The sequence below is a fragment of the Podarcis liolepis genome (assembly GCF_965112155.1).
Source record: "Podarcis liolepis genome assembly, chromosome: 5".
Classification (NCBI taxonomy): Eukaryota; Metazoa; Chordata; class Lepidosauria; order Squamata; family Lacertidae; genus Podarcis; species Podarcis liolepis.
In genome coordinates, this window is record NC_139556.1 from 73709202 (window position 1) to 73722493 (window position 13292).

Genomic DNA, 13292 nt, shown 5'->3' on the forward strand with positions numbered 1-13292 from the left:
CTGTAGTAATGGACAATTAAGGAAAATAGATTCATTCATTTTAAACCAATGTGATTTTTAGTATTAAGTGGTCCAATCCTATCCAAGAATATTTCATACTAATATGTGAACCACTTAGATTTGTTTTTGGAGGGAGGGGATTAAGCGGCATATAAATCTTTCCAAGTAAATAAAATATCCTATATGCTCTATATGCTTTGGCACAAGCTTGGCAAAAATGGCACTATGACACAAGGCAAGTGAAGAATAGCTTTGCACACATAGTCCAGCTACCTTTAAAGGGCAATTTGATAGCACAAAGCTCACAAATAGTTTCAAGATGGCTGCTGTGTGATGTGGAGCTTGTTCATGTACTTCAGAGAAAGAGGGAGCTGAATTCATGATGTTGATGACCAATTGCATGGGAGCCTTACATAATGCAATTTCTCTTTCTCAACATATGGATGGGGTGGGGGGAGAGAACGGGGCCAGTGATTCCCAGACTCGCCCCCACCCACTTCATGGACCACTTGAAAATTGCTGCAGGTCTTGTTGGGCTCACTTAATGATTTTTCTGCCTGTTGTAGCAATTGTGATTCCATAGAATTCAAACTGTAGTACAATAAAATACAACATAAGAAATAAAAGAAGCAATTAAAAATGCAATTAAAACCAACATGATGGGCTGTCTCTCATCTACAACCAGAAATCCACAGACACCACAGACAACCAGACACCACAGACCACCGGAATGAAACTTACAGGCCACAGTTTGGGAACCCCTGAATTTTGTTTCAGAAATGAGATGGGGGATCAATATCTGAACTCCTCCCTATGCTCCCAGCTGCAGGACCCTAAATAATCCAGAGTTCTAAAGTTCAGGATATGCAGTCTGAGTAGTGCTGATTTCATTCTTTGCAGAGAAAATTGGTTGTGATTTGGCAAACAAAGCCCTGCAATTCACTTTCCTTCTCCTTGCATTTTGAGAGGTTCTCTCTGCGTTTGGGATGGAAAATCCTGATAATTTTTGCTACCGTTTTATCTCTGCACCAAGATCCTTGGGATAAAAAGCAGTCAGGAAAGTCTTACAGCATTTGAATTAGTGCATTTCTTTCTAGCAATGTATGCTGGGAGATTTGTAATGGAGCTTATTCTAATTTAAAGCTCCAACAGTCTCAGGATTGTCTCGCCTGAATTTAACTTGTCTGGTTCTCCTGGAAATGAACCAATTAGGCAATCTCTGTGCCAAGGCTGAATGATGCAGGATTGGATTTTGATAGTGCTGTTTTGATATTTGCTAGCTTAAATGAGTAATGAATTACGTTGGTGAGATGCAGATGATGTGACTATAAAAAGAGGCACTCACCAGCAAGCTCCTACTATTACACCCAATTTCTACAGACTATTTATTCACTAGACTGCAAAATGGAGCCTTCCATATTCATTCTCAATAGACAAGCTATCGTTAACACGCACCTGGGTCTGAGCTAGTGCCAGAACCAAAGAGAATTCCCCCTACAATTCACAGCTGTTATATATGCACTGGCTTCAATGTTATGTAGCTTGTTAATGATTAAATCAAGTCCCACCTCCTACAACTTCTCATTTTATGTTCCAGTCACAGCGTTGTGGCTCTTCCAGCAATGAAGACTAAAAATATCCTCATAATTGATTTCATAGAAGCAGACACAGTGCATCCATAGCTTGCCTGAGGTCCCAAAATTTGACCAGTCTCAGAGAGCTCTTCTTTGGAGCAATGGGGCAAAACAGCACATTCAGATGTAATGCAAGTTAAGTCGCACCTTCCGATGCAATGCAAGTTGACTATAACCTTTGAGTGCCTGGGGGCACATTTTGCATGATGAGCTTTTTCTATCACTATCCTGCAGGTTTTGTGCAGAACCTCTGAGCTGCTTTTTAACACCTAAATTAAAAGCCTCTCTTGAAAGCCCACAACTGCTGAATAGGAATCTAACAGAAAAGCTCCAGTGAGCACAATCTGTGTTAAATCTCATGCTGCATTGTAACTATTATGTTCTGTTCCCTGTGTGGTAGCCACAGAAGGGCAAATTGCCTTGTTGGCCACAGTCCTCAAAGCTTCCTACATGGGACTGCTGGGGAGCAGGATAGTGAGAGGTGGCAGGAGACTGGTTGATCCAGAAACCATCCAAAAGTTGACATATTCATAAGGTGATAACCAAGGGAAAGGAACGGGGGGAAATCAAAGTTATAAATGGAGTTTTCTGAAACAGGTCATAGGTCAGGTCAGGGACCCACCTTTAATCCCTAAAGCTTTACAAATTTGGGCAGGCTTGCCCAAATAAAAATATTTTTAGCAGATGTCAAAAATAGTGCAGCAAAGGCACCCACTTAATGTCAATGGGCAGGGAGTTGCAGAGTATAGCTGCTGCCGCACAGAAAGCGCAACTCCTTACAAATGCAGAATGGATGTTGTGTGGTAGAACTTGTCCATGCAAGATGTAGGAAAAAGGAGAACAGCTGGTTGGAGGGAGGCAGATGGAGCCTACCTGTTGTGACTACTTATGTGATGAAAAGCAACGATTGAATTTGTTGCCACAAGATGTAATGATGGCCCCTAACTTGTTGTTGTTGTTGTTTAGTCGTTTAGTCGTGTCCAACTTTTTGTGACCCCATGGACCAGAGCACACCAGGCACTCCTATCTTCCACTGCCTCCCGCAGTTTGTTCAGACTCATGTTTGTAGCTTCGAGACCGCTATCCAACCATCTTGTCCTCCGTTGTCCCCTTCTTCTTGTGCCTTCCATCTTTCCCAGCATCAGGGTCATTCCAGGGAGTCTTCTCTTCTCATGAGGTGGCCAAAGTATTAGAGCCTCAGCTTCACGATCTGTCCTTCCAGTGAGCACTCAGGCTGATTTCCTTAAGAATGGATACGTTTGATCTTCTTGCAGTCCATGCGACTCTCAAGAGTCTCCTCCAGCACCATAATTCAAAAGCATCAATTCTTCGGTGATCAGCCTTCTTGATGGTCCAGCTCTCACTTCCATACATCACTACTGGGAAAACCATGGCTTTAACTATACGGACCTTTGTTGGTAAGGTGATGTCTCTGCTTTTTAAGATGCTGTCTAGGTTTGCCATCGCCTTTCTCCCAAGGAGCAGGCGTCTTTTAATTTCGTGACTGCTGTCACCATCTGCAGTGATCATGGAGCCCAAGAAAGCAAAATCTCTCACTGCCTCCATTTCTTCCCCTTCTATTTGCCAGGAGGTGATGGGCCACTAACTTAGGTGGCTTTAAAAGAGATTAGACAAATTCACGGATGGTGGGTCTTTCAAGGGCTACTACTGCTGTATTGTATAATGATCCATAATCAGAAGGAGGATACCCCTCATTCCAGTTGTAGGGGAGCAACAGCTAGGTAGGGTTATTGTCTTTATGCCCTGGTTCTGGGATTCCCAGAAAAATAGGGTTGGACACTGTGGGAAGCAGGAAACTGGGCTAGATGGACCTTTCCTCTGACACAGCCAAGCTTTTCTTATATTCTGGCACCCTTGTATGCCAGAGCATAGGTTTTTTAAAGCATGACTCAGAAATAAGTCTCACATGTGACGTTAACTGGGCGCAGGACAGAAGAACAGAGTCAATCTGACACACTATGACCCTGCAGGGAATACTCATGCTTCTGTCTGCCCATGCGCCCAATGAAAACGAAGAGACTGACAGAAATCCCCGAGAGAAAGTAAAACAGAAACAAGGTGTATTTTACTGCACAGAGCCTAATTTCACAAAAAGCTTCTAGCAAAATCATGATGAGGTAGCTGGAAGACAAGTCACTTAACCCCCCCCCACCCATAAATGCAATAAACTTGATCTACTCAGTATTTTCAAGATCAGCCAAACAGCCAGCTGTACAATATAAAACAAACCCTCCATAAATGGCCCGTTCAAGAGGAAAAAGCCTGCTGCTTAGTTAAGCGTGGCTTCCTATGGAGACATTTAGCCACTCAGTTTGCTTTTTCCAGTGCTGTATCCAGGCTAGTCTGTTGCAGCAAAAGCAACAAAAGAGTACTTTAATGACCAACACACTTTATTGCAGCATAAATGTTTGTGGGCTAAAAATCCACTTCAACAGACGCATTCTGGTGTTCTGATGAATATCTAATGAAGTGGACTCCAGACCACAAAAGCTTGTGCCAATGAACATGGTTAGTCTCTATGACCTTTGGTTGTTTCAGTTTGCTTCTCTGTGGTGTGTACATTTAGGCTATGGTTGGGTGGGTGTGGAGAACAGGACCTTTGAGCAGTAGCATGGGCCCACTTGCTTGGACCTTTAAAGGAGGCCCTTTAAAACAGGAGCACAGCTGAATATATTTCCATTTCCATTCTAGGCCCTTTGTGGTTGTGTAGATTGCGGCTAGATCACATCCTTAAAATTTAGCTTGTCACCAAGAAGTGAAAATATGGCAGTTCTAACACAGAGGTACCCTAACATGGAGGCACAGAGTGGAGAAAGCGCCTGCTTTTCACCCTACTGTGCTTTATGGGCCAAATACCACAAGGATTTGGCAGGCTTTGAACCATAACGCTGGAACATTGAGAAAATACTGAAGTATAGTTAAAATCCTGTCAGAGTATTCAAGGGTGTGATATAAAGACAGACTGTTGTAAGTGTAGAATACTGCCTGATTAACAAAGAGGATCAGACCTGAAGGTTGCAAATCCAACACTGGAGGAAGCATAGTGCAATTACTCATGGGTAAAGGCCACTGTAGCACTCCAGTTCCAAACCAATGGGTGAGAGCTATACATGGTTTCCATCCATGGAAGCTGATATATCCAACCAACTTCAGAGCGTCTGTTACTTACACACACAAAAAGGAATAAAAAAAGATGAAAAATACTTCAGCATTTCAGAACCAAATACGCTTTCATCTGCCATGAGTTTTTTATCATATGAGTTTCCAGAGACCATAGGAAGCTGCATTATACCACATCAGGCCATAGGTCCACCTAGCCCAAGGGTGGGGAACCTTTTTGCCCCACCCCTTTTTCTCTCACCCCCAGCAGATCAACTTTGACGGGGCGATCCGCCTGTCAATATTTGACACCATATTGATACCTTGTCATCTTGCCCACCTGTCAAAGTTGACCTACTATGGGAAAGGTGGATACTGCCCAAACAGCATTGAGTTCCCCGTACATCAGCTGATTTTGTAAGGTTCCGCTGCACCAGCCATGTCCCGGGAAAACTATTTTGTGCGCCTGAACCAAGAAGGACTGAACTTTGCACACTTCAGCCAGTGAGTTATTCAATCCTGCTTTATGTAGACATATCTCTACCTGCCCCATATCTGGTCTCTACCTGCTCCACATGTGATGCTGTAGCTCAAGGAAAACAGTCTTACAAGCAAAATGAGCAGGTCTGGTGTCCCAGGTTTCACCTGCAGACTGGAGGTTCCCTACTCCTAATCTAGTCCAATCTTGTCTACAACAACTGACAGTGATTCTCCAGTTCTCAGGCAGCAGCCTTTTCCCAATGCTTCCTGGAGATGCCAGAGATTGAACATGGAATTTTATGCATGCAGAGTAGTTGCTCTACTACTGAGCTTTGGCCATTCCAACATTTCTCCAATGAAAATAGGGATGTCCATGAGGCATATTAAGCAACTCAAGAAGGTAAGGTATGTTGATTGGGCTGAGAAACACCCAATGTGGGAAATTGTGATCAGACAATCTAGCTTTAACAAACAAACAAAGTTTAAACCCACTCCATTTTTTTTATCAGAGAAGCAGCAAAGGTACTTAATAACTTCTACTTCAGGTAATTCAAATATAAATTTCACTCATTTCTATTCAAAGGGATCTCGTCCCAGGTAAATGAGCCCAGGACTGCAGCCTAAGAGGCCATCAAAGGATTAATAGAATCGTGGCTGCCTATTATAATCCTGTGTCCTGGTACAGTGAATATTTTGTAAGAGCACACAGATAAGATTGCCCTAAAACTGCCTGGTGAATTTTGAGATCATATGAATGCTTTCTGAAACTTAGAATTATTTCTGACAACCTGAATTTGATAGAAGACTGTAGGGAAGCTGCAGGGATGGTAGAGCTAAACTGAATATGCAGTTGTCACATCACACAAAAATAAGTGGAAGTGATAGGAACATTTCACAGCAAAAGTTTTAAAAAGGGGGGAGGGAATTTCAAGTGCAAATAGATTTAGATGCATACTACAATAAAGAAAAATAGTTGTAGTTACAAATTGCAACCAGTTCATAATTTAATGCCAGCATCACTAACATCTGCTTACAGCAGTGATGGCCAAACTTGGCCCTCCAGCTGTTTTTGGACTACAATTCCCATCATCCCTGACCACTGGTCCTGCTAGCTAGGGATGATGGGAGTTGTAGTCCCAAAACAGCTGGAAGGCCAAGTTTGGCCATCACTGGCTTACAGTGAACCCGTCCCCTTAAACATTAGATGCTAGGATACTCATCCTGCAATCTATTCTGAACACAGGAGAGGTGCAAAGAGCTTCTCTCTATAAGCAAACATGGCAGTAGCCAATTTGAGTGCCTTTCCCCCCCATTGATGGGTGGGGGCTAGTGGGTTGATGGGGCAGCATACTTGGACCATTCTGTGATTCTGTCTCTTTTTATGCACTTCCAGTTGCGGCAGCAATTTGGATTATTCCACACCTGGCCCACCACAGCAGCCACTGGCACCCATGCCATCTTCTTAACCTGAAAAGATTGGTGACCCTTGCCTCAAATCAATAATACTACTACTACTAATAATAATAATTTATTATTTGTACCCCGCCCATCTGGCTGGGTTTCCCCAGCCACTCTGGGCGGCTTCCATAGAAACCAAAAATACACTAAAATATCACAGATTAAAAACTTCCCTGAACAGGGCTGCCTTAAGATGTTTTCTGAATGTCAGGTAGTTATTTATCGCTTTGACATCTGATGGGAGGGCGTTCCACAGGGTGGGCGCCACTACCGAGAAGGCCCTCTGCCTGGTTCCCTGTAGCTTTGCTTCTCGCAATGAGGGAACCGCCAGAAGGCCCTCGGCGCTGGACCTCAGCGTCCGGGCAGAATGATGGGAGTGGAGACGCTCCTTCAGATATACTGGGCCAAGGCCGTTTAGGGCTTTAAAGGTCAACACCAGCACTTTGAATTGTGCTCAGAAACGTACTGGGAGCCAATGTAGGTATTTCAAGACCGGTGTTATGTGATCTCGGCGGCCGCCCCCAGTCACCAGTCTAGCTGCCGCATTCTGGATTAGTTGTAGTTTCCAAGTCACCTTCAAAGGTAGCCCCACGTAGAGCGCATTGCAGTAGTCCAAGCGGGAGATAACTAGAGCATGCACCACTCTGGCGAGACAGTCCACGGGCAGGTAGGGTCTCAGCCTGCGTACCAGGTGGAGTTGGTAGACAGCTGCCCTGGATACAGAATTGACCTGCGCCTCCATGGACAGCTGTGAGTTCAAAATGACTCCCAGGCTGCGCACCTGGTCCTTCAGGGGCACAGTTACCCTATTCAGGACCAGGGAGTCCTCCACACCAGCCCGCTCCCTGTCCCCCAAAAACAGTACTTCTGTCTTGTCAGGATTCAACTTCAATCCATTAGCCGCCATCCATCCTCCAACCGCCTCCAGGCACTCACACAGGACCTTCAGCGCCTTCGCTGGTTCTGATTTGAAAGAGAGGTAGAGCTGGGTATCATCTGCATATTGATGGACACCCAGTCCAAACCCCCTGATGATCTCTCCCAGCGGCTTCATATAGATGTTAAAAAGCATGGGGGAGAGGACGGAACCCTGAGGCACCCCACAAGTGAGGGCCCAGGAGTCTGAACACTCATCCTCCACCACCACTTTCTGAACACGGCCCAGGAGGAAGGAGCGAAACCACTGTATAACAGTGCCCCCAGCTCCCAGCCCTTCTAGACGGTCCAGAAGGATGTTATGGTCGATTGTATCAACAGTTTTCATCACTGTTAACGAAAGAAGAACCCAGTAACAGTTCGCTGCAAAGTGGCAGAAATGAATGAGGGATGCTTTATTAGACATTATGACACAGTAATATTATAAAGCTGATTTCAACAAAACTAGGGAACGATTCTGAATTATGTATGCATTGTATGGTAGAAGTCATAGTCACCTTCACTGTGGCTGGTCAGTGCATCCTGGCCTTACAGAATACAATGAGGAAAACTGCAGCTGTCCTGGGGAGGATGGAAGACTCACTGTATACTGACAGCAGAAATGCCTTTGGGACAAGTATTTAGTGTGCTCCAGTTGTGAAATATTGGGTGGGAAGGCATAGGTTATGAACTGCAGAAGTGAAGTCAAGGGAATCCATGTTTCAAGCACTTTTCTGAAGGCAAAACAAGCCACTGAGAAATGCCTGAACAGGACAGCAGGCCACAGTGACTGCAACTTACTTTAATCCAAACTCAAGGATGCAGGGAGTAGTGCTTTCCTGTTTTAAGAAGCCACAGTTTACAACAGCTCAGCTCACGTTGCATATAAAATCAGAACCACCAATGTTATTAAAAGCAACAATTTTATTTTAGTGCTCCAGTATTTTGTTTTTAAATCAAGATGTGGCTTACACACACACACACACACACACACACACACACACTATACCCCACATACAAAATATTATTCTTGGTGCAATCCTACCCCTGTGTAACCCAGTGTTCACTCATTGAGAGGTGATCCAGTCATATTGATGTATTAATCTGATCTTCTGATTTGTGTATTTTTAACTTGTTTTGTGAATATATTTATATTGTTGATTTCATGCTGTTGACTGCCATGTTATCCCCCTGCCCGCCCCTTAAGTTTGGTAGCGTATGCATTTTTGGCAAATAAATGAATCCTGTGTATGTACTTTCAAACTAGCAGCTCTGGAAGGAAACACACATTTTGAATTAAGGTACCCACCCAGCCAATTCAATGGGGATTGATAAGTATTCTGATGGAAACAAGGCCTCACACCTGCATGTTTGTTAGTCATCTTCCACACAGAGACCTTCCCTGCTATATCAGGGTGCCCTGTTTCTTCCAAAAACTCTCCAAAAACACTATTTGCAACATTAAACTAGAAGCTACAAATGAGTTCCATTTTGCTGCATTAAATTAGATTGATCCAGAATGCTAGTTAATTGGCAGTGAGATATTTCCACAATAAGAATGAGGCAGATGAGATGTCCCAAATCATATGCTGACCTGATAAGATCGACAAAATAAGACTGATCAAATAAGGTCGACCAAAACATACACCACTATTTATTTTTCAAATCTTTCTGATGAAAACGAAGAGACATTTAGAAGCAGGGCAGTAGGTCATCAGCTCCAAAAAGAACCACCTTAATATTCTGTCTAGAAACCCAAGTCCTGAACCAAGGCTCACCGTATTCTGAGACCAGAATACAATATGTATCTTGTCAAAGATTCAAAATTCTTTTCAGAATAAGCAGATAGAATAGTAACCACGGGAGAGGGGAACTGATCTGTTGAGGGCCACAAAGTCTCAATTCCTGGCCACAATTGTACAGACCTCTAACTATGCCCCCAACAATCCTTGCATATCTGAAAGGTCAAAGGAGATTTAGCATAGGGACAGAGAAAACTGCCATACCATCTGCTTAAGATGCCCATCTACCTTGCAATTATCTACTCTGAGTAACAGTGGCTCTCAAAAATCTCTAGCAGATATTTTCTCCATCATCTTTCACCCAGTCTCTTTGATGGAAGAAGCCAAAGATTAAATATGGGATTCCTGAGACTGGACATAAGAAAAGCATGTATTCTTCAAGTGAACATACTGCCTCTTTAATTTCTTGCACATAGATAACACAGCATTTACAGAGAGGGGTATAAGCCTTTCCCCCTAACCATTTCCCAAACATTAATCAATTCTGACACTATCTTGTTCATCCCTCCTGAACCTGCCACAGCACTTTAGGAGAGGGTTTAATGCCGCCACCACCCTGTCATTGCCTCAGCATTTATCTCCTTTCCCATTAGGGGAAACTATGCTTCTCTTATAGTAGAAAGAGCAGCTGGAGGGAGATTTGCATCAGGAAAATTGCATGGGGAAAGGGTTAACTATTGCCAGTGTCATCATGCCAACCAAACTGGGGAGGGGCTGTCTCTGTGGCTGCTTTTTTAAACAAAAATGACAAAGAGGGGAGATCTAATCCCCAGTCCTCAAAATCTTTTCTGGTTTGACCTAGAGACTATTACCAAATGCCTGCGCTTTCTGGAGCTTCTCTTGACAGGCTTAAGTAATTGGATCTTCCTTTTGCAAAGAAACCGTGAAAGCAGAAACACTTTAAAGATGCAAAATTCTGTGCCAGGTCTTGAATTAAAAACAAGCATGAGGAATGCACACAACAGGGGATAAAGGAGCAGCACTTTCCAAAGGCCTCAGTTTTCAAAGGATGAATATCAGGAAGGAATGGTGTTTTAAATCTATTGTGTATCCAGGTGGAAGATGTAACATTGTGAAAATCAGTCTGCTTGGCCAATTGCCTGGCTAATAACCAAGATTAAAATTGTACTCTTGTAATGCAACATTTACCTCCTTTGACAGATTAGCATTTCCATGTCATAAACACAAGCAAGGCAACAATCTGAATTAATAATACTACTAATTTCCCCCCATATTGTCTAAAGACAGGCCAATCTAGATTATTAGTTCCCTCTTTCTTTTTCCTTGAAGGAACAGGAAAATGAGTAATTTTAAACCCAAGATAATATTAAAAACTAGATTCAAGCTAATTTTGTTCCGTAACATTCAGACAGGGTTAGAATCATGATATGATGTTTGACTAGAAATGCAACCTCCAACTTTATCAATTGGCTTTGTACACAGATATTAAGTAGCTCAAATTCCGCTTTCTTCCCTATCCGTAGAATGGGGAACTTGCATGAGAAAAGAACTAGATAAAAGAAGAGGAAAGATATATATATATAATACATACGCAGCTCAACCTGTGGATTTCTCCTTGATTTACTCGCCTAATTGTCCTTTTTCTCCTCCAGAGTTCACTGGCCTCCCTTTTAAATACTTTCCCTCTAAAACTCATGGTGTCAGTAGGAGTCCCGGCAGCATATTCCTTTAACCTTTTGGCTACACCAGCTTCAGAGAAGAAACTTAGCTGTACTGTCTGAAGGGGAAGTATAGTATGAGCGTTTACTGCATTCACAGAAGCTGCATTTAAAAAAAAGCCCCAGCGCCCTCAGTTATAACTCATTACTTCCTGTGAGCTATAAAAAAGATGGTGCTTCAGTGAACCGCAAATAAAATCTTAGTGGGGATGACGCCTTAGGCACAATATTTCCCTTCGCAGACCCACTCATAAGAAAATCCTGTTTCAGTTAAGAAACTCTGATTAGAAGAAACCTGGTTACCCCAAACTCACACCATTGCTCCACCCAATTAGCAATTTCAACTTTGGTAAGGGACAAGCAAGCAAGTCTTCCCTAGGAAGATGGAGACATTTTCTAGAAGAAGCTCAAATCTTCCATGACTAGGAGGTGGAAACTGCATGGAGGGTGATGATGAGGGTTTGGGAAGAAAATCAGATGGCATTTGAAGGTGAATGGACTTAATTCACACTTTCCAAAACCATGTGTGAACTGAATCGCAAGCATCCTTTGAACTTCACACATTTCTGCATTTTGCAATGCAGCTCTCCAGCCAAGCAGTGGTGTTGCATCCTTTGTTGGTGCCCAGGACACCTGTGTCCATGTGCGCACCAGGTGGGAACAGGGACTGGGCATGGAGGGTGAACAAAACCTGGTGTACAGGCACAGAGCATGGAGTATGGCGGTCACATACCAACGTTGGCCGGGCAGCCATTCAGAGAGGGGGCTGGGGACACAGCAGCAAGGCCAGGCTAGGCTCTGGGGCCCAGAGATCCCTGGTGGCAGGCAGGACAGAAATCCCTGCATGGGGGCACCCCTGGTTCACACCCCCTCAAAATCACGCATCTGGGGCTACTGCCCCCCCTGGCCCTCTCCACGCTACGCCCCTGCAGCCAAGTAATTTGCAGTATCTCCTTCTCTTTCCAATTCCAATTCAACTGACTTACTAGGGGCTTGTTTCTATCAATTTTCTTTTCCTGTCTCCAAACTCTAGTTAATAAGAGCTGCCTTCCTTTATTTCTGATGCTTACAGTCACCCTTGAAAGCAACACCAGCAACTACACAATCTAGCACAAATGAGTTTTAAATGGCGATAGGACCATCCATTGCTCATTTGTTTAATTCATGCTCTCTCTCTCTCTCTCTCTCTCTCTCTCTCTCTCCCTAAGCAGCTGAAATAGGTAAGATAGGGATTGCAGGGAGGGAGAGATAGGAGAGGTGGTAAGCAAAATTTTTACTTTAGCTAAATCTAGACTTAACCCAAGACCTAGATCCGAATTGCCATTCACACAAGCCAAGAAGGAAAACAAATGAACAAAAACACAAGAGCATAATTAAATGTTTTAGAATGTTAGATTATTTGATTGTTTGATTATTTGATTGTTGTTAGCCGCCCTGAGCCCGGCTTTGGCTGGGGAGGGTGGGATATAAATAATAATATTATTATTATTATTATTATTATTATTATTATTATTATTATTATTATTTTGCCCTCCAGACATTGATGAACTACAATTCCCATCATCCTTGGCTATTGGCCATGCTTGTTAGGGCTGAGAGGAGTTGAAGTTTAATAACTTCTGGAAGACCAAAGGTTTCCCACACTGCTCTAGCAACTGACAGGAATGTCCCGTGATGCTTCCAAGCCTCAGGAGGGAGAGAAAAGCAATATAATGTCAAAAGTTAGCAGTGTTAGTTTGGGCCACTGGTTGCTTTGTCTTACATTTTAAGTAATTAGCTAAAACGATGTATATAAAGAATTCTGAACAATTGCATGTATTTTATATAGTAGTATTTCTCTTCCTAACCTCTCACTGTAATCCAGATTGCCATCATAATATCAACTTCAGTAGGAAAGGAGAAACAAAATTTTGGAAAGGGCTATGGAACTTTGGGAGGAATGAATTCTAGGACAATGTATGAGAAACGAAACAGATTTGGGTTTCTATTCTTCAGTTGTATGACTGCTCTTTTAATTTGTCATTTTTTAAAAAAAGTGTTGACGCTCTGAGAACCTGATCTGAAAACCTAATCTAGAAAGTGTTAATGGTGACTCATTTTAGAGGAAATTCCACTCTGCACATGTTTGAAGCTAATTTTTGTTCATGGTGTACATATCATTGAGCTGGGCCCTGACACAGAAAATGATTGCCACAATGATGCTC

At 43.0% G+C, this 13292-nt stretch overlaps 1 protein-coding gene across 21 annotated transcripts in view; it reads right to left on the minus strand.

Annotated features, from left to right (window-relative positions):
* Positions 1–13292, minus strand: part of DOCK10 (dedicator of cytokinesis 10) — a 202484-nt gene that overhangs the window by 103638 nt on the left and 85554 nt on the right. For 3 of the 21 annotated variants that reach the window (XM_083506272.1, XM_083506257.1, XM_083506271.1), the window contains exon 1: positions 10962–11148. The exons of the other annotated variants lie outside the window; for them this stretch is intronic. In XM_083506272.1, the coding sequence (XP_083362398.1) occupies positions 10962–11066 (105 nt within the window). In that variant the 5' untranslated portion in view covers positions 11067–11148. Of the gene's footprint in view, positions 1–10961; positions 11149–13292 lie in introns of those variants that run through there. 21 annotated transcript variants of the gene reach the window in all.